Source organism: Erithacus rubecula, assembly GCF_903797595.1.
Source record: "Erithacus rubecula genome assembly, chromosome: Z".
NCBI classification, from domain to species: Eukaryota; Metazoa; Chordata; class Aves; order Passeriformes; family Muscicapidae; genus Erithacus; species Erithacus rubecula.
Window position 1 is genome coordinate 24,473,993 of NC_136661.1, and position 27,009 is coordinate 24,501,001.

At 50.3% G+C, this 27,009-nt stretch overlaps 1 protein-coding gene across 1 annotated transcript in view; it reads right to left on the reverse strand.

Moving 5' to 3' along the window:
• Window positions 1-27,009, reverse strand: part of LOC306814391 (ciliary neurotrophic factor receptor subunit alpha-like) — a gene marked incomplete at its 3' end in the record, with an annotated part of 175,142 nt that overhangs the window by 58,310 nt on the left and 89,823 nt on the right. Inside the window, exon 3 of the mRNA XM_079330387.1 lies at window positions 1,209-1,287. Within this exon, the coding sequence (XP_079186513.1) occupies window positions 1,209-1,287 (79 nt within the window). The remainder of the gene's footprint in view (window positions 1-1,208; window positions 1,288-27,009) is intronic.

Below are 27,009 nucleotides of genomic sequence, written 5' to 3' on the forward strand. Positions count from 1 at the left end.
GCATTTCCCTGTGCAACAGGTCTGGACTACTGTTCCTACAGCACAGAGGAGGCTGCATGGTGCATCCCAAGAGTGCTCTGGCAGCCCTATGGCCAGGTCCTTTAAAGCTTCCCAGGCAGTGATCCTGCAAGCACAGCAGGAGCAAGCAGGTTTGCTTTTCTGCAAAGAAGCATCCCACCACCACAAGCAGCATCCAGCTCAGCACCCAAATGCTTTGAGCAGGCACCCTGGGAAGGGGTTGGGGACCTTCCTGCAGCAGCCAGCAAGCTCCTTCCATGTCCAGAGAGTGGCTGTCCCCCTGCAATGTAGATGTGCTGCCAAACCTTGGCTGCTTTGTGTCCAACCTGGAAGCTTGTGGCAATGTAAACCCACCCAAACAGATTTAGGGGCACTCTGGCTAGTATCCCAGTTTCATATAGCCCAAGGATGCATAAATGTCTTTACTGGAGTTAATCAGCAAAACTCCCCTCTAAGATCCACTAGAAGCAACTACAGACAGGCTCCCAGGAAAAGCAGTGGATTCTGGAGGTTCTCTGTTTTTTGTCCTATTTTTGCAGACCTGGACCCTACAGAACTGAACCATAATCTTCCTCCTCCTGCCTAGACCCAGGATCATGTTGGGCCCCTCCAGTTCCCAAAGCCACCATTGACTCTAAAGTGCAATTTCTCTAAAGCCACCATGAATCCCAATAATAAGCCATGAATAAGCCATGAATAAGCCATGAATCCCCTGCCAACCTGGAGAGATGTGAGCTAGTAGTGGGCACAGATGTGTGGTGGCAACGGGTATTAAGTCACCCTGAGGAGGGGAGAGCAGGATGAAGCATCATCCATCATTGTCATGGGGCAGGATGTCAGGGAGCTGTCAGGAGTGATCAGAGCTCAAAGCTGTCAGGCTGATGCTTCCTCCCAACTCTTCATCCCCTCATAGGTGGGCTGCATGGGGCAGCATCCACAAAAGAGTGGGCAAAGTGGTTCAAAGCAGTAGAGACAGAGAGAGCTGTGGGCAGGGCAAGGGACATCAGCAGAGGGAGAGGAGGGATGCCCAAACCCCGCAGTGATGGGGTGGAGGGGACACTTGTCACGGAGAGAAGGGATAACATGCAGAGAAACAATACCAGGCACCCATATTTCCCCGGGAGAGAGGCTGGAGGAGCAGCATTCCCTCTGTTGAGGACCCCCAGGCCTGGGGGGTGTGAAGGACTCACCCTGGCTGTGCCTCTGGGCATACACCACCACCACTGCAGCGAGCACCACGCAGCAGGCTGAGCGCACCGGGCTAGCCATCTGTGGAAGCAAACACAGGCAGGAGCAGTCAGGGTCTGTCCCCAGTGCTGAGAGCCCCCAGCGATGGGACTGCAAGGAGATGACTGTGAAACCAGCTCCATCGCAGCCAAGGGAAATGCACTGAGAAATGAGGCATTTTGCAGGCGCACGCTTCATCACTCGATAGCCTGTGGCACTTTCTGTGGGAGGTGTTTGGAGGTGATGAGATGCCTTGCACAAATGCTCTGTTTCCCCCATCTCATTTTCAACATTTTCCTTAGGAAAGCCAACCCCTGGTGCTGGGCTCTCCTTGCCAGATGCAGCATCATCCTAGGAGCCAGCACTACAAATGGGTTGCTGAGGTGTTTTGAGGAGATGGGAGCACTCCTAGGTAGTTCACAGCAGCAGTTGGTGCTTAGGATGTGTAAGATGTTGATCTCAGCACAAACCTCAGCCTCAGCCACCTGCTATTAACGTCTTGATGGACCAGTTGTCCCCCACTTCTCTGGGAAGAAGGGGCTGAGGCTACTCCTCTGTCCTGGTGAGCTGTGCCTTGTCCCACAGGATGCTGTGGTGCAGGCAGGTGTGGAGAGGGGGACAGCTAAGAAAGCAAGTGATGAAGACATCCTGCCTGCACCAAAAAGCGCCCCTAGGAGTGGACAAATGGCAGCAACAACTACAAGGACACCCTGCACAGCCCTGCCAGGCTGGAGATGCCCAAACTCTCATTTTCTTGTAGCCAGGGCTGGTATAGGAGACTAGAGCCAGGAAGGAGCTGCTGGGGACAGCAATGGGGATTCTGGCCCACCCACCAGGAGGTAAATAGCACCATGCATGAAAAGCAAATTGCACCTTCAAAACCATTTAAGCCTCTCTAATCTCCAGTACCGTATCGGTAATGTGCACAGGATTGCCTTTTAATCTAGAACATGAGTATGGGCTCATTAGCCAGATGGCATCCATTTAAACCTAAATAAAGGGGGAGCTCTATTGGAGAGAGAAAAAAAGTCCAGCAAAACATATCCCATTACCCAACACGACTGTTGCAGGAGCCCAGATGGCCTCGTGTTCACAGCAAACCTTTGCAGGGCTGGAGGGGAAGGCAAGAGCAGCTGGGTGGGATTTCATGGGCAGCAATTTCTGGGGGGCAGCGGGACCAGCCTGATCTCAAATGTCTCTCAGGGGCAGGAATGCTGGGGGAGATAATGGGTCTGAAGAGGAGAGCCTGGAGACGGGCAGAGAAGGGGCCCATGTCCTTTACTACTCATCTTTCAGCGCTGGGTTTGGGCTCGAAGGGCTGGCAGCAAGAGCATTCCAGTGTGCTGGTGCTGCAGTGCATGGACATGCAAACCCCAGACCCTGATGTCAGCCCTCATGGGTCACCTTGAGCAAATCACTATCTCCCCGTGCCTCAGTTTCCCCATCTGTAAAACAGAGATAATGAAGGTGACCTTCCTCTGAAAGCTCTGGGCGAGGAGCGCTAAGTGCTAATTACAGCCTCCTTATCACTCACTCTTCTTCCCTCCTCCTTCTGTCCTGCCGGCTCTCCACTGCCCTTTCCATGTGTCCCCCAGTGCCCACAGCATGGCTCCCTGACTGCCACCCACCTGTGCTCCAGCTGCCAGCACAAGAGGCAGCTCAGGGAGCAGCTGATGGCTGGAACCTGAGGCAGGTGGCAATGCCACATCCTGGGGCACTGCTGGCATGTAGGACCCTGAGCAGCTTGAAAACCACCTGCAACCCAGGAGCCAGCTCTCCCTATTTACACCTGAATTTACTTTCCACTGAATATTCCCTTCCATTCGTGGGAGTTGATGGGTGGCACCAGGAACTGAAGCACACAAAGAACCAGCAGCCAGAGCCTCCCTTCACCACAGCCCAGATACCTCCAGCTAGTGCAGCCATCCCATTTCTGGGGACAATGGCAATGACAGGAGGCAGGACAGGACCCCTCAGCAGCCAGCCTGCTCTTTAAAAATGTGAGGTCTCCTTGATGTAGCCTTCAGCTTGGCTCAGTGAAAACATCATCACCAGCATCATGCTCTACCTCACAGCTCTGCCAGGGAACAAAGCCACCTGCTGCCCACCCCCTGCTGCTCCTCCCTCATCTCATTCAGCTCTTACAATACCTGATGCTGCTCCTGCCCATGTGCCAAGGCCAGCAGCAAAACAGACACAGTCACAAAGTGAGGGCTGTTCCCAAAGTTCCCGTACCAAAGCACTGATAGTCTCAAGGGATACAGGTGGAGTAAGAGAGAGCAGAGAGACCCAGCTAAGATCCCTGAGGACTCTGTGGCATGGCCAGGACACAGCCAGAGGCTTCCAGTGACAGCACAGAGAACTGACCACTCAGCTGCTCTCACCTTGGATGACCTCATTTCTTCTTAGAGATGAGCCCTGTGAGCAGGCAGGAGTGGAGCTATTTTAGGACAAAAATCTAGCCAGAAACCCAACTTTTTCTCACTTGAATTGCAATTTTCCATGCTGTATTTGCTTTGTTTGAATGTTTTGCCCAAAGCCATGTTGCTTTTTTTTCCCCCAAGCACATAACAAAGCCTTTGCAATTTCTGCAGATGTTTCCAATGCAAATTTCTGTTGCTGTATTTGCTTGCTTATCTGTTTGTCTAGCCAAAGCCAGCACCCCAGCATTTGGGTGCACAGGTCAGTGAGCAGCAGCTCACTAGGCATGCAGATTCCTGAGCTGTGTCCCCATGCCAGCAGGGAGCAGTTTACAGGTGATGGAGGGGAACCACATTTATTACACAGCAAAGCCCGCAGTGTGAAACTCAATCTTCTGTGCAAAAGGGAGACTTGCCCCCTATGATGAATAACTTCTTGGAGGTAAAGAGGAAAGAGAAGCCTGGGGAGGAGGAAAGGGGGAGTTGGAACATAGGAAGTGGTGGACCAGCAGTGTTGGAGCCATTCTCCCATTTCCCAGCTGCCTGTTTGGGGAGAGGGCAAAGTGTTGATATTTCCCTGCCTTGTCCTCTACTCCCAGGATAGTGAGGACACCAGCCATGGTCACTCTTAGCAGAAGGCAACTCAACACAGACATGAATAAGGTCCCCTCCAGCAGCTCTCAGAAGCTGTTTAGTGTAAACCAAACATGTTTCCAGGCACGTGTTCTCTGAGCTGGATCAGGACTGAAGGTGCACAGCGATGTGACATTCGCTGTTGTGGTGTGACGGGGTGAGGACAGTCACAGGGGGCACAGCAGCAGTGATAGGGATTGTGTAACCCGGCAGAAAGTGGGATGCCAATTTCTGCTTAACTGTCCCAGTGTCCTCTTTTGAGTAGGCAAAGGGATGGATCCCTTCCAGCCCTCCTGTAGTACAATCTCTAAAGCTTTAGCAATGGATTGCCAACTGGCACCTGGAAACAGCAGCTCTAGGGCAGGGCTGTCACTGGCTAGTGAGGGATGTGGGCTGTACCCCAGTCTCCCACCACAACTCTCACCTGGCACAGGCTGCTCTCAGCAATGATAAATAAATAAATCCCTCATTCTATAAGTGTGTGCCTGCCTCAAAAGAAAAGTTTTCCATGACAGTCTTCCATCAGACAATTCCCCACCAGGTGCTGTTATGGGGTCTGACTCTGAAGTGGTGAACTGAAGGAAAACAAACTGTTCAGTCATTTCTTTCCCCTCCAGCTTTGCCTTGAGCCTTCCAAAGGAGCTTTGCAGTGCCTGTCCTGCAGGTGCCCACAGCAGGCACCACAGTATGACTGCACTGCCCACAGTGACTGTGGAAGCTGTGGTACAACCTCTGCTGCAGAATGGCTGAGGGTGCACACCTGGGCTGCACACAGGAGCTGTGGATGCACACCTGTGCTGCAGAACTGGCTGGGGGTGCACACCTGTGCTGCAGAACTGGCTGGGGGTGCACACTTGTGCTGCAGAATGGGCTGTGGATGCACACCTGTGCTGCAGAACTGGCTGGGGGTGCACACTTGTGCTGCAGAATGGGCTGTGGATGCACACCTGGGCTGCAGAACTGGCTGGGGGTGCACACCTGTGGTGCAGATGCCAACTGCAGACATCACAATGCCCCTGCAATCACAGCAGGCAGCTCCTGGGCCCCAACGTTACTGATGGAGAAACAACATCCTTGCCAAAGCCACTCTCGATTCCTCAGCCCAGGGCTTTGCCAGAGATGCTCAGGCAGCTCCCCCCAGCCCTAGGGGGCCAGGGTGCCTCCTGTGGAATGTCATCCCTCCTCAAGGGCAGGGTGTGATGCTGGTATGAGCACCATAAGTGGGCAGGACACCCTCCAGCCCCGGGTTCCCAGGGATTGTGCCACAGGTGGGCAGCAGTACTTGGGCACTGAGCAGCTGTCTCCTCCTTTCAGATCATCCCTGGCAGCAAGGCAAGGGAAAGGAGAGAAAAAACCAGTTGTCACTTAATGTCAGTCGCTTGCTAACAGCCCTAAAGCCTTCTGGCCTTACAGTGCCCTGTCAGCACTAAACTCGTCTTTGCTGCCTAAGAGGAAGACAGAAAAGAGGACTTTATCACCTCCTTCATACGTGCTATCAGAAAGCCTTATCTGCAGAGACAGAAGCCCCACTGCTTGAAAAGCTTTCTTAAATCTAATTTAAACACCCACGGCCAACAGAGCAATTAGCATTGCCCCCCCCCCGGCCCTCCTACCCCGACCATGAGTGCCACAGGGATGACTGGGGCCAGCTGAAATAAATTCACTCTTGGCTCTCAGAGACTGTGACTTTCCTCCCTCCACCTCCTCCCTTTCTGGTAATGAAGTGAAGACTGCAAGGAAGAGGGGGAAGGAGCACCCCAGAGCAGAGCTCCTCCATCTCTCTGCCTCTGCCACCCCAGTGAGCACTGCTGGGCCCCCGGGTGGCAGCACAGACCTTCCTGCCCTTGTGGTCTAGGAGATGGGCACATGGTGGAAGGATGGCCCTCACCAGCCTTCCCAGCTGCTTTGGCTGAAGGTGTGTCCCTGAAGGCAGCTGTGGAGTTGCAGAGCCCTTGGTTCCAACACATCTGCTGAAGGTTGCTCCATCTTCCCTGGATGCTACTGGCAAGGTGCCTCAGTGTGAAAAGCAATGGCCAAAGCTGCTCCCCATATCCATGGGGCTGAAGAAAGCAGCTCTTTGGGAGGGAGCACCAGCCCAGATTAAATCAGAGCTAATTTCTGGGGTGTAATGCAGACTTTAGGAGCTCCAGGGGTAGCTAGGATATGCCAGGGAGGAACAACCCATGAAAATTCTCTGGCTGTTTGAGAATCTCCCAGACTGGCAAGATTCCCAGGACAGGTAATATCTTGATTGATGTGGATCATGCCCCCACTGGGGCAGGGAGCTGTAGAAAGACCACCAGGCCCCTGAGAGTCCCAGGAGGAAGTTGTCACCCTGCAGCTCCAGGGGCTAGGGGATTCCTGCTCCAGGAGCAAGATGGGGTTCTCTCCTCTCAAACCCTGCTTTGCAGCTCTTTGAATTGGGGCCCAAAAGCATCAGGACACCCCTGAGACACACTGGGGTACTGTGAACTCTCCAAGGACAGGTAGGAGCATGATGCCAGGAGAGCAGGGGACAGGTACAGTTGATGGAACCTCTCCAGTGACCCTGCCCAGCAGCAGCCCCTGATCCCATGCCCACTGTGGGGCAATACCCTGCACAGGCCTGCTGCTGCCCATTCCCTGTTCCCACTTGAAACCTTGAAGAAGGATGTTTCCCACAGCCCATACCTGTCCTCACAACTCCCACCATGTAATTTTCTTTGAGTGGAAGGCAGCAGTCCAAGACCAGCCGTCTGCTTCAGCAGTGATAAAAGCCAGCACAAGGAACAGCATACTAATAAGCATCACACATCTTCAACACTGGCACTGTGAGGAAGCACAGCAGGGCAGCAGGGGCTCAAATCCCCATGGCAGAGGAGCAACATTGTCCCAGGATATTCCCCAGAGACACCAGTCCACCTGGGCAAGAAGCTCAGGAGAGTTGCCATACCCAAGCCCTGCTCCTCCACAGCCCACAACCCCACCCATGCAGCCTCAGAGATGCAGGAAAGCTTGGACCAACAATGGAAAATGAAATTTTCCCTCTCTTTTTACTCAACTTTTCTCTGCACTGAGCATTCCCTGGCTCCCTGCAGAGAGAGATTGCAGAAATCAATTGGATCTTTGCTTCCATTAATGAACTGCCAGACCCAGCGCTGTTTATCTGGAGCCTCTGTTCCAATAAGGTCTTGAGCAGTGTTTTTCCATCAATGGTGCCGTGTCAGGGACAGACAGAAGAGCTCAGACAGAGAAGGTAGAGAGACTGGAGATGGGAAATGCATGTGGTTCAGGTGCTTCTCAGTGCTCCTCTCTGGAAGCTGGAGAAATCACCTAAGATGGGCATATCTGGGAGCAGATCCTGCTCATTCTGACTCTCCAGGCTGTGGTTACTGTGGGATGGAGCTCGTGGTGTCATGCTGATTTTTGGCATTTTGATTCCCAGCCTCCACCCACACAAGCAGAAAATTAATGATGCAGAACAAAACCAAAACAACCCCACAAAATCAAAACCAAGCTCCCAAACACTGAGCACACAACCCCAAATACTTTAGGAAGGTACTGCTGTCTCAAGCCAGGTTGGTTTGTGCTTTCCAGGCAAATGCTGGCAGTCTTTCTTATTTTTGTCTGTGGGGCTGCATTGCCCTTCAGTCCCCCAAGGAATTAGCTCACAACCCTGTCTTGTGGGGACTCTCTAGTGAGACTGCTTTATGAAACACCCAATATCCCTTCAGATCCAAAGTCCCAGGGCAGAGAAATGCAGCCTAACATTACAATCTGGATGTGGCATAGTCATGTGCTATCCTGAGCAAAGCAAAGAGGAAAGGGAGGACAACCAGGGCTTGTCCAGACAGACCTCCACCAGCTGGATGCCCATGACACAGCAGACATGGCATGAGGAGCTTGGTGTTTCCCGTGGTCACTGCTAGGAGAGATTTTGGGGCATGTCTGGCCACAGCAGCTTTAGCATCCCCCTCAATACCACCTGCAGACACAGGTTCAACAGAAACATTGTTTTGCTTGAAACATGAAGACTACATCTCTTCCTAGCCCAGTCTTGCTCCTCTGGAGGGTTGTCCTCTGCAAGGGGCTGGACACAGTGTGGGCACTGTGTCTGAGCTCGCTGCACTGGGGTTATGTGAGGTGAAAACCACAGGGGCAAGCAGGGCAAAACTGCCTGCTGTGACCCCAGGCATGCTGCTGGCACCCTGCAGGACCCCCTTCCTCCAGTGCAGGCAGGACCATGCTGGCTTGGCCCCAGTAAACCTCCTGGTGGTGATGTCCCCAACCAGGGAGTCCTACAGCTCATTCCTGAATCAAGGACAGAGGGCACAGCACTGCTGCTCAAACAAAGGGCAGGTTTGCTTCTTGCCAGCATGCTGAGAGAGAGCTAGAGGAGGGTGAGAGCCTGAAGTTGTGTTGCAGGGGCTCAGGGACATGAGCAGGATTGGCCTGAGGATTGCTGGAAGAGATGTTGGCAGATGTCTTGTCCATGGAGAGATGGAGACACTGGCTTAGCAGTACTGGGAGAGTAACTGGTAGAACACCCAGCTGTACAAAGCTTCCCGGGAATTTTAATTTTAGCTTGGCTTTTTGCTTGGGCTTTCTTTTTTCTTTTTTAAGCTGTTGGCACAGAGGAAGCCACTCCAGTTACTCTGATGCTGCCTCCCCAGAGGTGCCTCAGGATCATGGAATCATAAAATCAATCACTTAGGCTGGACAAAAGCCTCATCAAGTCCAAATGTAAACTTAACACTGCCAAGTCCACCACTAAGCCCTGTTCCTAAGTGCCATATTTACATGTCTTTTAAATACCTCCAGGGATGGTGACTATGGCTTGTGTGGCTTTGCTTTGTCTCTCCTCTATGCCTGCAGTACAAGCTGGCAGGAGGATGGGGTAGGCAGGAGCCAGGCAGCTCCAGGGCTCAGGGAGAGCAGCAGACACTGTTGGAGGTTCAGGATTCTGGGGACTGTGTGCTCCCCACTGTCTCTAATGCCTTCAGACCACCAACTATGCTGGGGTCACTGGCCCACAAGCTGCTGTGGGGACACAGGCCACTGCAGGCAGACAGGACAGTGAGAACATTTGTCCTCCACCTGCATATGGGCTGCCCTGTGTCCCCCTCCTCACTGTAAGAATACTGTTCAAAACCTGGGCAGGAAAAAGAAAACTGGAGAGGAACTCTGCAATTCTGCAGATTGATGGGGTTTGTTGGGCATTGCTTCACTCAGTTCCATCACCACACTCACCCCATATGGCTCCTCAGGTGCCCAGCATGTCCTGTGCAGCTTTCTGGGGTCTGTGTCCATACATCACAGCAGCACCCAGTTTTTGAAGTGGGCAGCTGAAGGGGAAATGAGGCATGTGGATTCTCCATAATGCCCTGATACAAGTGACAAGGGAGGTGTTGAAGGGAGGAGCTAACCCCACCCTTTGGTGGAAGCAGCCCATGGTGGCTCCAGTGATGCTGGACTTTGCCTCTTTGGTAGACAGGGGTCTGCCCCAGAACTGAGCCTAAGGCTGGCAGGGGGACTGGGGTGATGTGTCTGCCCTCTTCTGCTTGCAAGTATTCTCCTGGGACAGCAGGAGGTAGGAACTGACTGCTTTTTGCTGTGACCCCCCAGTGGCCCTACTCTCAGCCAAGCCTCAGCATGTGGCACCACTGCTGCCTCAGGACCACTGCAGGACCTCGCTGCCCCTGCTCCCCTGCCCCCTCTCAACGCAGCACTGCCTGGGTGCAGCTGGTGGAAGGGGAAAAGCAGGCATGAGAGGCAGAAGCAGCAATGCTGAAGAGGGCTGGGGCACCCCCAAAACCCCGGGTTGTCTGTCCTCTCCTGGCCTCCATCTGCTGCCTCTTGGAGGGGGGCTCTGGCTTCCAGAGCCTGGAGCCAGCAGAGAATGTGGGGTGAGACCAAGGGGCTGCTGAAGACACCTCTGAAAACCCTGGGGACCCTGGACCTCCCTGGCATCCTGCCCCAGACCCCAGAGACAGTGCTTGATGAGGGCAAGCAGAGGATGAGGAGGGAGAAATGGAGCTGGCTGGAGGCAGCTGTGCTGAAATAAAAGTCAAGAAAGTATCTCGCCCCAAACTACAGGAAAGTTTAATTATCAAGGACAAAACACCATCTGTTTGTGCCGACTGTGACCTCCTGCTGCCCCTGGGCTTTAACAGCTCTTAAATTAACATGTTTGTTAGGGCAATTCCCTGTCTGACATCAGGGAAGCAGCTCCCGCGGGGCAGAGAGGAGGATTGGAGTGATTGTCCACTGAGACCTGTGCTGGGGTGGGATGGAGTACTTGGCAGTGATGGGGGAAACAAAACACCCCTTTAGAAATGAGGATTCTCTCCAAGCATGGCTCTGGCAAGCCCAGCATCACTGTGTTGCCATTGGCAGGTGAGGCATGGCGTGAGACTTTATGTGGGTCTCAGCCTCTTTCCAAAAAAGTAAAGCCAAGAAGATGTACGCTTGGAGGAAGATTTAGCCACGCAAAGTCAGCAGAATTAAATGAATACTCAATAAAGAGGAGGCTGGATTAAAATCCAATTTGTTTTCAGGCCCTGCAAGGGAGGGAAGATTCATCCACTGGGTACCAAGCCCCAGAACTGATTTAGTGATGTCAAACTGCTCCGTTCCCCTCTTTATTTTTTTCTTTCCTATTTTTTACAGGATACATCACCCAAGGTGGACATACCATCACCTTCCCACCTACCTACACTGGAAGCAGTCTGAAGCCAACCTGGCCATATAGGAGAAAAACAACCCAGCTGGAAGAAGTCCCATTTTGCAAGATCCCAGAAGCCTTTTTCTCCATCCCCTGAGCTTTGCTCTGTGAGCTCCAACTCTCAAGCCATGTGGCTGCCACAAAGGAGGCTGAAGGAGAGGGCAGCTGCTGCCAATATTCCCACAGCAGGGCACATTTTCCACCAGTAAGCCCTCAAAGCCAAACATGAAACATGAATGCAGAGGCCTCAGTGATCTGCCATGAAGACTCACATCCAAGGAGCACAGACCCAGGTATTTATTCACCCTAGGGAATTCTAAGGGCTGTGAGTCTGGAGTGGCCATGCTACCAGATTCCAGGAGTAAGCAGAGGAGAGCTTGATACTTCTCCTGCTTGTCCCCACACTCCCTGCACAATCACCCTGCCCCACCAGCCAGGCTCTCCTGTCCCTCCAGTCCACAGAACCAGTGCTGATCTGCCTTTTATGCTCCTGGTAGGTCAGCCCCTCCCCAAATCTGCACCACACTCACCAGCCTTAAAGCCATGAGGACTTTTTGATCCTGTCCTCAAGAAAAGTGTCAGCATCAAGTCTCATCCTGTGCATCTGCCTCTTCTAGGGCTCCCTCTCCCTTGGCAGCCATCCCTAAAATCTCTTAAACACCTAAACACCATGGCTTTGCTCCTTCTCACCTTTGCAGGCAAAGCAGCCAGTGAAGGACAACCCTTGCAATGCCAAATTTGACTTGGAAATCCCTTTGCCTCGCTGCACCCCAGTGATCTCCACCCCAGGAGGTTGGTGTTCTTCAAAAAACCAGGGTGCCACCCCTGCCTGGCAGGCTGCCTTCCACCAGGCCTGGCAGGGCAGATGTGAACCACGTGTGCCTTTTGTCTCAGGACCCTTCCTGCAAGCTCCAGCACTGAAGGAAGAGAAAACCATCAGCCCAGAGCAGCCATGGAGTCCCCAGTGGCCTCCAGACCCCTCCCAACCTCTGGCTCCACTCCATCCACTGGGGCAAGACTCAGTTCAGGGGAGGGCTTGTTTTTTAATTAGAAAATATTTATCAGCATTTAAAAATAAAATAATAAAAAAAGTGTCAACCAGCTGGGGCCATGAAAGCTGGGGCGTTTTTGGCTCCTGACCAAGCACTTTGATAGAAAGGCTTTTTGGAAAATGCCGTAGAAAACATTTAATTTCTCCCAAGGCCTGCATATGGGGCTCATCACTTGCACATATTGCACAGGAATATTCATGTGTGCTGGCCTCCTGCTACAGGATGACAAGGGTTCGCTGGTGCAGCATGCAGAAGGGGCTCCTTCCCTTCCCTTTCCTTCTGGTTTTCAGGTTTTTTTTTTTGTTTTTTCTTTTCCTTTGGAAGAGAAAAACATAGTATTTCACTTCAATCCCTGAATATTTGTCAATGGGAGAACAAAGGAAAAACGGAGCTAGAGTCAGGTCTGGTCGTACTCATCAGCTTGCTGAGCTCACCACAGGGTAGAGCCACAGATGAGCAGCAAATGCAGAGAAACAGATTTCTGCCCCTGCTTTTGCTGCTTTCCGCTTGCTTGAGCCCAATCTGATGCTGCCTGGTGGAGAGTTGGATCCTGACTTTTGCTTCCCTGGCACAGCAAGAGGTTTCAGTTCACATCCCAGCTCTCCATTCCACAGGGACATGGAGCTGGCTCATCCTGGACTTGCCACTGGGTATATCCATTTGCTAATGCCCTTCTGCAAAGCTCTGCAAGTCCAGAAATACTCACTGTGGTCACAGAGCAGAGCCTGACCCAGCAAGGGGATGGCTGCCATGGCTTGTTTTGTGCCTCATCTCCCTCCCTTTCACCCTCAGCTTCTGTCTCAGCAGCATTGGCTTTTCTGTAACATGCCAATGAGCTCTTCTGGAAGGAGCCAAGCTCACGCTGAGCATCTTTTCACTCTCCCACTGGGATGCTCACCTCCAGCAAATGCTCCCTTCCTCCCCTTTTGCTCCCTTCCTTCTGTAAGCCCCTGCCTCTGCCTCCTGCTCTGAAGCATGCCTGTATCCCAATCTTCTTCAGGCTTTCCTAAAGCATTTGTGCTCCCTTTATCCCGCTCTGGCTGCACCCCTCATTCCTATCAATCTGCTTTCTACAGCTCCAGCACCTCCAGCACAGAGTGTACCAGCCTTGCTGGAGCAATTCTGACTGGCCCCAAAAAAAGCTTCTTCCTGGCAGAAAAATCTCAGAGCATTAATTAGGAGAAACCCTGGGCAAGGAGAGGGGATAGGAAAAGACACCATCTGATACCACTGCTTTTGTGCAAGCAAAGTCAAAGACAGCTCAGAAAAAGGGCACAGCTCCTGCTGGGATTGCAGAGGAGCCTCTGAGCAGAGCAGCACTTTTGTGCAGGGCTCAAACTGTAGCTCTTAGAGACATTTGTGAAAAGTATTAATTAAAAAAAAAAAATCTCCTGAATCTTCAAAACAGGAATCATGTCTAAATAAGTGTGCACACTAGCGTGCACACACACACAGACAGACTTTATTAATTTTCATACTTTTTGGCAAGATTTCCCAATGGGAAAGAGAAAATTTGATGCCAAGTGTATGCCTAGGCAGGGTCTATAAGATTCACTATGGAAAAAAAATTAAATGGGAAAAAAACCCTTCCTTAAACCACATCTGGGGCACTGTGCTCAGCTGTGGGGCTCTGGTACAAGATTGGCAATGTTCACCTCCAGCAAGTCTATAAGGGGTGGTGATGAGGCCGAGGCACACGGGGATAAAGACAGGTTGAGAAAACAGCCTGTAAAAGTGATGGTTTTGGAAGGATTTAACAGCAACCTGGCAGCAATTACGTAGAGATTACTGAGATGATGGAGACAGGCTGTTTCCTCCATGGTGGGAAGATGGGAGACAACAGGCATGAGCTGCAAGAGCTACAACAGGAGAGGTTTGGGCTTGCTGTAAGGAAGGCATAGACTCATGACAGTCAACGGCTTGAAGGTGAACCCAGACAGTTGTAGGACCTAAGCCTGGAGGTTGTCAAAACTCAAATAGGCGAAGTAGACTGGTCCACACTCAGTATTCACCCTGCCTGGGGTAGGATTCTGTACTAGAGCTTTCCCCAGATTTTCTTACCTGGTTGGATAGATGAGCAAAACATTGCCAAGAAAAATGAAATATGATGAAGTCCCCCACAAATTCTGAAGGGGATGGACCTGCTCAGTGCTAGTTTCAAATACTGGAAAGCAAAACCTGGGTGAGCACATTTGACGAGCTCTGTGCCGGGAGAGCACAGAGACGCACAGACACCACGGGACTGCAGCGTGTGAGGGCCAGATCCCGCGCTCAGCTCAACCCCACTGACGAAGTGGAGACCAAGGAGATGTCTGTCTGTGCCTTTTCCAGCCCTCCTTCTGCGGGGACCGCCTCGCATGACACCAGGGTGTGATTAAGGAGCGGCCGGGCCGCCAGCACGCAGCCTGCGTGCATGGGCGCTGTGCATGTGTGCGCAGCCTCCCTGGACTCGGCGGGGAGGGCAGCTGGGGAGAGGAGCGCTGACAAGCAGATGATTAATTGAAATGCAAGCGGGAGGAAAAGCAATGTCCGCTAAAACTATCAGGCGTCGCGAGCATGGGAAAGGAACTCGGAGACGCCGTCTCCATCTCTGCTCCGCACGCATGGCGCCTCCCAGATCCAAGCTGCTTGCCAGTCCTTTTCCTGGCTTCTATTTTTGCAGGTGCAATTTCATACTTGAAAATAACCATGCTGCACACGCACATAGATATATATTTTTTTTTTTTTTTTTCCTGGCTGTCCCCCGGCTCATTGCACACGGAAACAGCCACGATGGGAGAGCAAACCTCCCAGTCTGCAGTGCACGGCAGCAATTAGGCATCCAAGCATCATTACCACAAGCCTTGGGGTGAAGACACCCAAAGCCTGGGCTCTCTGCACTGTCTGTGCCTTCCAAGAGGATCAAACTCAAAAACACACACATAAAGTTACCAGTTTATGCTAAAATAATCATTAAAAAAAAAATAAAGTAAAGAATGAAATAAAAGAGTCTGAAAGCTCATGTCTGGCTCAGCTCCGACCTGTTGCAGAGTATGTAAATTATATCCCAGTGCTGGAGCTGGGGTGATTTCTCTATCGGCAAAAATGGTGAAAAAGCTTCTGATCCTCATCAGACACAAGCAGGCTCAGCTTGGGTCACCAAATAAATACAGTGGAGATGTCATGTTCTATGTGCAGTTCCCTTGAACCATGGCTGGGAAAAGCACAGAGGGGGAAAGGAACAGGAAAGGGATGTCCTAGGGGGAATTTGAAGGGACAGCGAAGGGATTTTGTTATGGCCACGGTCAAGGACAGCACCCTGGAAATATCCTGCCTCCAGCTCCTTTCTCGAGGAGGAGAACCAAAGAGAAGACCAAAGGGTCTTTCTGTAAAAAGGAGAAGATCCTGAGTGTCAAAGTCTTGGGTTGGGAAATCAGGGATGTGAACTTGCTGATGGCTTCTTGATATAACCATAGTGCAGATGACTTACACCAAATCCTGGTCTGAGTGAGCACTGAGCAACTGAGACTCTATCTAAAACATGACCCCTACATGGGCTGCTGGAGCAAGGTTACTACCAGATTTTGCTTGGCAAGCTGATCCCTAGCCAAGACAACTGGCTTGAGAAATTAACTTGGTGAGTTGTTCAGCACTTTGTTGCCCAGGTAATGAGCGGACCTGCATTGTAGGACTCCACAAACTGCTTGTACCATTGACATGGTTTAACAGACTGCTGTTTATGAGACTGAGCAGTATTTAAAAGACACATTTCTCTCAGAGCTGCACATAAAATTTGATAGCTAAATAGCTGTAAATGCTACTGAAGTCTGACAACTCAAAGAGGAATCAAGGGTCTGTCATGCGGAGTATCCGCCAATACACCCAGCCCCGCAGAGCCAGTGAGACTTCCAGTCTCATAAAACCTTTTTTATATTGGAAGTGAGAATTTGTGCAGCGCATATGAACTCTCTTTTATTGGGCTGGTGTGATGCTGAGAAAATGCAGTTAAAGTTGTACAAGTTCTCCTTGGAGCGCTATCAGGGCGCCTATAAATCAAAAGCTTTATCCTGGAATGGGTTTACTAAATAAACCTTCTTTAATTTGGGCTCGTGCTGAGCAGCAGGACCACAGCAGGAATGGGTACCTCCGCCTGTAAGTGCCCATTTGCACTGGTGGAGCAGGGAAAGCCCTAAGTAAGAGGTCTCTGGCTCATCTCCCCACTCTCGGAGCCAACAAGAGCATCCCAACCACAGAGCATCCTCCAGTGCCTGGCACCATTCTTCTCACTCCTCTCATGGGAGACTGACCCTCCCAAAACACCCGTGACCCCCCACAATGCTCCCTGCTCACAGTCCCAGCCCAGCTGCTGCCCTGAAGCCAGTCCAGATCCCTATGCCTATGCAGCTGATTCAGAGACCTCCCGGGAACCTCCTGGGTTGGAAGGACCACAGACCCACCTTCAGCACCCAGTGGAAATGGAGAATTTCTGAACCTTCACAAAGGCCTGGAGTGCTTTGGTTGGGGAGGAAGATTTGGGCCAGCTCCATAATTCCCCAAAGACTCCTACAGCTGCATTAATTATTTCATCTTAGTCTGGCTTCCTCATTAAGCTAACCTAGACAGCCCGTGGCTGAGTGACAGCAAGCCAGCCTGCAAGAGCCCAAGCCAGCAGTGCTGGAAACTAAGGGCTTGTTGTGATTTACGTGGACTAATATTACACATATCTCAAACATGCAATCTTTAGAGGACCTGGGGCTGCTGGGGTGGAGGAAAGCCCACGAACATCCGGCAGTGCAGCATCTGGATCAAGCCTGGGTATCAGCCTCTCACCCCACATTTAGCCAGCAGGATAAAGCCTGATGGTGGGAGCAATTCCCTCACGGATGCCCTGAAGGCACAGGGAGTGGAAAGCCCTGACACTGCTGCCAGTGGACCCAAGTGTGATACAGAACATCTGTGTCAAAGCAAGGGCAGGAAGCACAGCTCCTTTGGCACCAGCCACTGAACAGCCACTTCACCCCAGTGATGTGGCTGAGAATTCAGCTAACTTTAGCATTGGGCTGCCCTTGGGATTTCTGGCTTTTGTGAGCTGCAGGAATGATGCTTTGGGGCATTATGCAGATCCCCTTTTCCCAGTACAGCCAAATCAGAGGCATTTGTGTGAATCCACTGTATTTTGCCATCTCTGCAAACAAGTGTATAGAAATACAAGACTTCAGCCCCTTAGAATCCTCCAGGGAAAATTCAAAGCAATGAAGAAATATGAGTTGTTTTTCCATGAACCTATTGAAAAAAAAGAAAAAAAAAAAACCACCCTGAAAAAACCCACGTTACTTTTCCGCCCAGTTTTGCCAGCAGTACAGGTCTTTTTCCCACAGTCCAAGGAATCAACACATTTTCAAATCACTCCTTCTTACGGTATTGAATATCAGAAAAAGATTGCCTTTCATTCAACAGCTGTTTTGGGACACCGAGAGAAAAGGCAAGCAGTCTAAACTTAGCAAAACATGAAGAAAGACTTTGGTGCATTTAAAAACTAGTCACAGGCACTGGAACAGAAAAGGAGGGGGCTGCAAGGGGTGCATGAGGAGTGTTTCAGGGTTGCAGCATTCTTCCACAGCCCAAATCTCTCATGGTAGCATCTCAGCACCACTCCACTCCTACATCTTCTTGGAAAAACATAGGGACATGTCCTCATTTCCTCAGGAAAATCAGCAGTTACCTCCTGATTTCTAGACCTTCAGCCCTCTCTGACACACAAATGTTCTGCCATGTCTGTTCTGCCAGTGGAGAGTGGGCAGCTCCAAAAATAAACCATGCAGCTTGGTGTATTGAGAGGAGACCCAAGAGAGGGAATAGCAATAGGGGATGGAGAATTTGCTGAAATAAGTTTGCCCAAGGAGACAAGCCTTGGTTTCCTACAGGCTTGTGCTATTTAATCCCCCCAAACCCCCAGCAATAGCTCCAACCTCCTCCTGTGAATTCAGGTTCCCCCTCTCATCCATACAGAAAGAACCAAAGCCTTCAGTTTTCCTGAAACAAGGGCAGGGTCTGGGCACTGCCTCCAGTGGCTTTCTCTGTCTATCAAACCCGGGTGCCATCAGCCAGGACAGCAAGCCCTCACTGGAGAAGGCTTAAAGTCCAGCTGTCACAAGAAGGGGACCTAAGGGAATGGAGATGAGGAAGCCAAACCTGGCAGGTATCAGCACTCAGGTTGGGTCATGCAGCACATCAACCCTGGTTGGACACGCCCAAAAGTGCCCTCGGGCAAGGGATCAGAGCCCTGATCCCCCTGTCCCCATCCTAGCTGACCCCTGGTTCCCACCTGGCCCCCACAGAGCCACAGGAAAGCCTTTGTGCCACCAGGTAAGCAAAGAGCCATGACCGCCAGGCTTCTAACAAAGACAAACTGCCTCTCTCCTTCCTCCCAGATTGCAAGCAGATGTGTGCTTAAATTACCTGCTGCTGACTGCGACGCTTAGCAAAGCGCCGTGGTCTAGGAGTAGAACGAGGAAAAAATGTGTGAATCGAGGGAAGGGAGGATTAGCAAGAATTCAGCTGGCTCTGGAAGGGCAGTGTTGTCATTGCAGGAAACCAATGTCACTTGCATTGCAAAACAAGCGTTTGTGGCACTAGGGGAAGCCCTCACATTGCTGGAGTCAGTGACAAAATTAAGAAACTTTGGAGAAAGGCTGCAAGGCTGCACTGGACTTCCCAAAGGGAATTGCTCCCACCCCACAGAATACTACAGGAACAGCCCTGCCTGCATTATATGGCTGTAGCTTCCTCTTTCAAAGAAACTCTTGGGGTTTGTGCTCTTAGCTGCCCAGGTACACTCCGGCTCCAGACTGCTTGACACCGATCCTGCTGGTGTTGGCTCCTGTGTTGGGCTGCAGGTCCTGATCCTGTTTCATGAGTCTGCCCAGTGATGCCACGGGAATGGCCATGAAGATCCTATGCCCAGGAGGGCAAAGACATCCAGGACCATCTCAGAGGGGCTAAGGACAATGCTAAAAGAGAAAAGGCCTGGAGATGTATCCCCATCCTGCTGTGATACATAAGGAAAATGAGATCTGAACCAGTTCTGCCCCTACTCAGAGCCTCTTTGCTCTCACATCAGTGACAACTCTACCCTCACGGGATGCTGTCCAAAGCCTGCACATCTTTGTGCACATCTTTGCACCAAAAGCAAGACTCCAAGCAATGCCTGCTCAGAGAACTGGGATGTGGGTGCAGGCCAGGAGAACCGTGACACTGTGCTTCTTCTGCGAGGGCAGCAGCTTACTGCATGGATCCACAGCCTTCAGAGGAGCATCCAAGGAGATGCTCCATCTCCCAGAAGCGTCCTGCACGGCAAGAGAGCCTTCTGCAGGCTGAGCCATAGAAATCAAGCCCAACCTGCTCCCCTTCCCCCTGCTGCTCCTGGCTTGCTCTCTGCCGAGCCCTTGCGGGTCACACGTGGCGTCCCACTTCCCGGCACAGTTCCACCGGCTGGAGCAAAGAGCAGAGTCAGACCCAAATTGCAGATTAGTGTGCTGGGTTCATGCACGGGAAACAAAAGATCGGAAATCTCTGAAGTGCACAGCTGGAATCCACACCTCGACCATGTTTTTGTGAGATATCACGTACATTTTTAAAAGCTATCTAGAGAGGGTTCTGCTTTAAAACAGCCTGGCGGCTGCTGCGCTGACACCACCTCCTGTCACACTGACCAGGACCTTCCGCTGTTCCCTGTCCCCCACAGGCCATGCTCATCTGTAGCCTTTAGCCTTAGGTTATGAAATTATTCAAAGAAAGGATTAAATGTCCTCCTCTGCATTTGTTCAACACCAGCTGTGGAGGGAGGGTGGGAAAGGAAGGACATGTGACCCAGAAAAATCACTGTGGGATACTACCTGCCAACACCCGAAACAGAGGTCCCCAGAAATCCTGGGGTTTCTCTCTCCATCGTATGTATGGCCTTGTTATATGTATGACAAGGTCCTTGCAAGGGGAATGCCCACGAGCCACAAGATTCTCACAGGGCACCATGAGGAACGTGGACTGAGGGAACTCTGATCTCTCTCTCACACCACAAACGTGGTTTCTTCTCCTTTCAAAGCCCCCTCAACAACAGCCATATGATGGGATGCTAAACTGACATCTTTGCCTTTTTCCACATACCAGGCTTCCAGGCTAAAAGAGATTCATGGTGTGATCAAATATCCTTATAGGATGCTTAGGTTCTCCATTCCTCTGTACCACTGATCTCCAAGAAGTCCTCCAAAATGCTGCAGGAGTCTGAGCGAGGATTTAATTCCCCTTAGGGCTTTGTTTCTTCCTTGTGGCCTCGTCTTCCCATCTCTCACATTGTCTGAGCTTAGCTCTTCAGAATGTTTGCTTTACTTTGATTCAGAACCTCTAATCTGTGAGCACTTTCTGCCTCCATCACCAGCCAGAAATTGCAGCCCTATCTCTGCCACCTCGTTTCCAGGCCTCCTCTGCCCCAAAGCATCCTCCATGATAATTCAAGTATTCCCTCCAGGAAAACATGGTTTGCTCCATTCAAACTGACTGCCCTCAGAAAAGCAGCACCTCCTCAATCCTCCCTGCCCCTTTGTTTGGTCAAGGAGGATTGGCGAGAGACATAGCATTTCCAATTAAAATAATCAGTTTAAAATTTTAGTTTCAGCATGAAATTAAATTCCAACATGGTGACATGTCACAACCAGTCTCCCTAGGAAGGGAATGCCTTGGGACCCTCTCCAGTGATTATTCCCTGGGGACTGTAGAGCAGGTGCAAGGTGGTGATGCCAGGATTCAGCCCTGACTGTGCTCTGTGCACTCACTGTGATGGAGCACAGAGCAGGACACCACACTCCATTTGGAAAAACACCTTCCCATTCATACAATCAATGACAGAGCAGCAGTGCCCAGCAGTGCAGCCACAGGCTCACCCCAACATGAGGAACAGCCAAGCTGGGACAGAAAAATTTTTAGTGAAGCCCCGTCCAGCAAACATGGGGCTAAGGATGAGATGCTGAAAGAGTGTGAGTCATCGAAGGAAGGCGCCTGCTTTTTCCAGCACACGTGTGGAGCTACTCTCACCTGAAATCAGTTTTTGGACAGCTAGTGAGCACGTGCTGTTTCAAGTTGAATATGCCTCGGTCACTGTCCCAGGCAGGGAGTTATCTCAGGGTTTATTAATGGGGAAATCCACTGCTCTGACATGCTTGAAGCATTGGGGTGAGAGCAGTGAGGAAGGAGAATCAGCAACACCTGCTCTGCTTGTCCCTAAGGAAATGATCAAAAGGAGGGGAAGACCACTGCCCACAGGCAGGGATGCCCAGCACTCTCCGGCCAGCTCCGAACACAGGCTGCTCTCCCTCCCACACCTAGATGGGAAACCCATTAAACACTGCAGGCAATGAAGCCTCCGCTGCTCCTCCCTGGAGGCGTTTTCACGGTCAACTTGAGGAAATTGTTCCTGATATCCAGCCTAAATTTCCCTTTGTTGATTTTCAGTTGAGCAGCGGAAAGGTGGGAGCTTTAATGAGACAAGCGGGGCCGCTGGAGGGGAAGGAGCCGTCAGTTTGAGCAAGGCAATGCACAGAGCTGTGGTTTAAGTGAAACAGCTATTGCAAAAAGCCCAGAATCCTACAAGTCTGGGATGGAAAATGTCTATTAACTTTCCCAATGGACTAACATGAGATTGTTCCCTCCATTTTCTAATGCTTCTCCCAGTCCAGCTATTTGATTGGGAGCAGAGCTCTGCAAAAACACGAAGGGCTCATTCATTTTAATTTTTTTTTTTTTTTTATGTATTGCTGTATACAGAATAAAACATTAATTTTTATGGCCAGGTTTTCTTGTTTCATCCAAGGGCAAAGCTTGTGCTGTTTTGCCTCCTCACACAACTCTTTCTGCCCTGCAAACTACCACCCCTCTCTACCCCAAACTCTACTGGTGTACGAGTCTGAGGATCTAATGTGAACAGCAGAAAGTCCCCATTAAGCTGTGTTTGAAGAGAAGAGCTTTTTGGGGTGAGAAATGCAACACAAAACTGCAGACAACTGCTTTCTGGGACATGGCTGCTGCTCAGCAAGGCACCTCATGCACTTCCTCACAGGAACCCAGCATGATGTTGCACAGCAAACCAGCACTGGGAAAGCTCACTGGATGTAAACTCACTATTCTTCCCACCTCTAATTGAGGCTTTTCATCAGCCTGTAAGACACTGGAGCATGCCTGGGATGTACATGTGTGAGCAAAGGGTATGTAAATGAACAATTGTGCAGCCAAGTGGGTTTGGCATGACATCTGTTGCTTCCAGCAACTGGAACATCAGGACCCAAAAATCTAGCTTGAGAGATGAGATTCAGCAAGCAAAGGAGCAATGCTTGGGTCCAGCAGCACCAGACCCCTCTGCCTTCCACACCTAGAAAGCATCAGGACTGTACAATCATGAATGCCAAAAACTGGCTGGCTGCTCTCTGGGGGAAAAAAATCTCCCAGGCTGTGATCCACCACTGCAGCCAGACCCCTTTAGTGGGCAGGGCTTTACCCAATATAGCCACAGACCCCACAGGATCATGGAAACAGAGGCATCTGGGCCATGCAACACATGAACAAGAACAAGATCATGCAGGGCTGAGCTAATACACCCCAGAAGATTTTTCCTCAATTGCACATTTTTTTCCTTAAATGTCAGATGGCTGCATGGCAATAGAAAGACTCTTTCCCATCCCATTGTTATGGGCTTGTAAAGGCAAAGTGGCTGCACGCTCCCTGAAAACATCAGGCTCTCTTTTCCTGGGGACCTGCCACCTGTAAGGTTTTACCAGCAGAAAGCAGATCAGTGATCTCAGTGGTGCAAAGTGAGGGGCTTCAGATGGACAGGAGTCCTCCCACCCCTGGCACCCACATGGGGTCAGAGCAGAGCACTATCTTCCCAAAATCAGAAAAGGGCAGAGGGATGGCACTGTCATGTGCTCTGCCCCACGTTAACACCAGATTTTGGAAGCTCATCAGGGAACACACGAAACCTGATCAGGCAGCCCCAAGGTTCCCCTCCTATAGCCACCCCAGTGCCCTTTAGTGTCACAGTGATGTCCTTGCCCTTTGCACTGGCTGCAAAGACTTCCATTAGAGAGATCCACCCAAAATGTTAGAGAAATTCTACCTCACCCTCTCTGTTTTTAGCAGCAGCACAAACCTGACTGCAGGGCAATGGAATGAAGTTTTTTTCCCCCATGTACTTCTAAGTATCAGGCAGGAGAGCATATTGCATGGAACATTGCAAGTCTGGGATGTGGCAAGACACCAACTACATTTTATGTGTTGCAAAGCCACCTCCTCTGTGGCAGCTGAGATTTCAAAGCACACGCTCTGACCTTGGTAATACATTTTACATACTGAGTCACTGCTGACACGGGACATAAAAGGGGAAAAGGGCTGGGACTTCAAAGATTTTAATGCATGGTTGGATTTGCTAAGAACTGGGACAGCCCCAGCTCCTGCCTGGCCCTCCAGCCCTCTGCCACTCTTTATCATGGGCACAAGGAATGAGATTGAAATGATCTGAGGGGATGTAAGACATTGGTACACCATTCTAGGCAAGAGGAGGATGAGGATCCAAAGCAAGATAAGAGAAACTCTGCTCTGTGGGTAGCCCTAAGGGTGCTGAGTGGGTGATTCCCCATTTTTTACCAGCCACTTCCAATGGAGGATGGCTTGAAGAGGGCAGCTCCCTTTCTCCTCTTATGGGAAGAATAAGGACAGGTTCATGTTCTTTGCTGTGAAGATAAAATCCCAAAATTGAAGGGAGAGCAGAGAGAAGACTCAGAAGAGAGTTTTTTCACTGGAGGGAGCAAAGACTGATGGGCAGATGGATAAGGAAAGAGAGGAATGCTTCTCTCATGACATCCTACCCCATCTGGTCCCTTTGGGCTGACCCTCAGCCTGAAGGTTAACCCCACTGTGACACTTTACCAGATACATAATTTGATTCCTCAACTCTCTCCATTCTCCTAGCAAGGGAATAGCAGTTTCCTACACTCCTGGTTTGCTAAATAAAACACTCCTTGATGGCTCCTCAAATAACGTTTGCACAGAAAATTGTCATTCTTCCTCCTCCCATCAGCCCTGACACTGTTTGTTTGTGAGTTAATAACTTGAACACTCAGCTGGGCTATTGATCCCTTCTCAGAACGATCGTTCTTTAGTTCAAAATACACAAAAAAATAAAGGAATGAGATTGTAATGACAAAATGAACTTGGTGCTTGCATGTGGCCCCATGGCACTGGCACTGCAAGTGGACTCAGGTCCTTCCCAAATGCTCACATATCTTCTGTAGAAAGAACCATACAAGGCTGGATTTATTTCTCTCTACAAGTAAGAGATGTTGCAGTTTGCAGGTAGAAAGTGAGTTTTCATGACACACAATTATCATTTATCTTTAAATATTCATCACTCAAAAGGGGCTCCATAGAAGGAGAGCTGGTGCAGGTGGGTGTCCATGCTAGAGATGTCCAGCAGCAGCTGTGTGTAGGTGCCATGAACCTCTGTTACAGGAAAGGCAGTATAAAAAAAAGCCCTTCAGAGCCCCAGTTCCCCAGCTGAAGGAGAGACGGTAGCAGCAGATCAGTCCCTCCATCCAGGACATGGTGCTCTTTGGGCTTTTGATGTATTAGATAGACCCTGGCATTCCAAAGGCAGAGAAAAGCCCCAGGATTCATCCATTCCCTCCTGACAGCACTCCTTTGGAGCTGATCCCCCTCCACCACCCACTCTAACGAAACCTGATTAAAGGAGATATTAATGTCACTGCAATGCCCTCATCCTCCTGAACCACTCCCCTACCAGCAGGGCACTGCACCATCTCTCCCAGGGGAATCCTCCCCAGTCATGTTTTCCTTTGCAATCTGTTTGCATACCTCTGGCTAATTGCTCTTCAGACTGCTCTTTTCAGGGTATATTTTCATGGCAAACGATCAATTTTTCCCCAGTTGCATTTTTTTTTTTTTCCTTCAAAGCCTTTGATGTCTGGGAAAATAACAGGCAACCTCAACACACGGCTGAGCATCAGGCGAGGGCTGGGAAGCACTAAGCGGAAATGCATTTAGTTGTCTGGGTCAAAAACCATTTCCTTTGTTAAATGATTATTATTGTTCCAAGAGGATTTCAGTGGGAATTGAGGGTGCTTAGATAGATGGATTCACAGGTTTGCTGAGCTTCTATAAGGGTCTCTATATCCTCCACCATAATTCTACATCATAACTTCCAACACCAATAACTCTTCTATGACTCCCAACAGATATTCCTGTGCCTTCCAAAGCAATAACTTCTCAATGAACTCCAGACCTGCCAAATTGACTGTTTTCCCCCTGTGGACGCCTGCTTTTTGGCCCTTCTCACCGCCCCCTTGGGAATCTTGACCCATTTACCTCTCCTTCTGGTTCCAAGCCCAGCGCAAGGGGAGATGAGATCAGAAAGCGATCTGCCTCAGACATCAACAAATAGCTCTGGCACTAAAAGCTTTCAGTCATCTCCCATTTTCCTGACTGCTCTCAGCAGCCCAGGATCCAGATCTGGACCTGCCTGTACTTCTGAGCAAACCTTTCCTCATCACACGAAAACCTTGCCCTTTCTCACAATACTCATTTCTTCCCACTCGTACCTGGAAATTGCTGTGAGTGTTGCAGGTTTCCCTTGGAAAATTACTTAGGTTACACCGGGGGCTAAAGAATAAACACTCAAATAAGAAGTAAATTGTGATGCATTTCTTGGGTTGCCACACCTCCCTGTTCACCTATAAGAGCATCGTGCCAGGCGCAGTGACACTGAGCTGTTGCCTTTCCACATACTTGATCTTAACGATGTGTTAATTAAGCTGAGGTTAGAGCTGCTTGTTACCTTATTATTTTTGGTCCTATCACAGTAATGCTTAGTGGTCTCCATCAGGAACATTCTTTTTTCACCCTCTCTCCTTTTAAGTAACAAATTCTTTCATGATCTAGTAAAAATAAATGCACACAAGCAGACTCTGCTCTTTTCCAGGGGATTTTGCTCTGTGAGAGAAGAAAGGTTTCAACAGTGTGCTTGAATCAAAAATGAACATATGCAAGAAGGGAGGAATGACATGCATCAAAAGTTGCCCTTTTTTTTTTTTTTTTTTTTGTTGAAAGAGGGTTTTTTTTAAACAAAGAAAAACCCCAAAAGACTAATCTTACAGCACTAGGTGCTATGAACAGCCAGTTCATGCTGCATTGTGAATATTGAGCAAGCTACAAAGCTGTCTAGAGGAGGACAGAGGAAGGATAAATGATTTGGCTCCACTTTTGGGCTCTCCAGTTGTTATTCCACTCACCAACCCGCAAATTGCTCCAACTACTGGGGCCAAACAAGGCCAGCCTCCTTTTTGGTCATCCCCACCCCATGAGCACACAGAAAGCAAGCAGCACTTCTGTACAAATAATGAAGATTTAAAAGACAGCACTAAATTTGCTGAAGAACATGTTAAAAGAGTGTGCCCTGGTGCAGATCTTCCCTGTGCCAGGCTGCCTTTGTGTGGGTGCAATGAGCTGCAAGTTCTCATCAGACCCATGATGAGCTGCCATAGGCATTTCACCTGGGGAGCAGGTATCAGAGGGGCAGGAGCTCTGCAAAATATTCTAATCTGAGATCAAATGGAGTCCAGGAGGGAGAGGCAGCTGGGGGAGGCCACAGAGGAAATTTGGGCAGGTCTTCTTGACACCAGGAGGTGTGCAAGTGCTCATCCTCAGGGGGTGATGCTGCTGCCCTGGAAACAGGAATGGCATTGCCCATTTCCACTCCCTCCCATTCAGGGGAGAATGAGCAACATGAAGGAACCTCTAAAAACCTCTAAGGTTGGAAAAGACCTTTCACCTCTTGGGAAACCATTAGGAGCTCTCACACAGGAGAAGCCAACACTTCTAGCACTGTGGGCACCTCTGACTCCCCTGGCTGCCAGGTTCT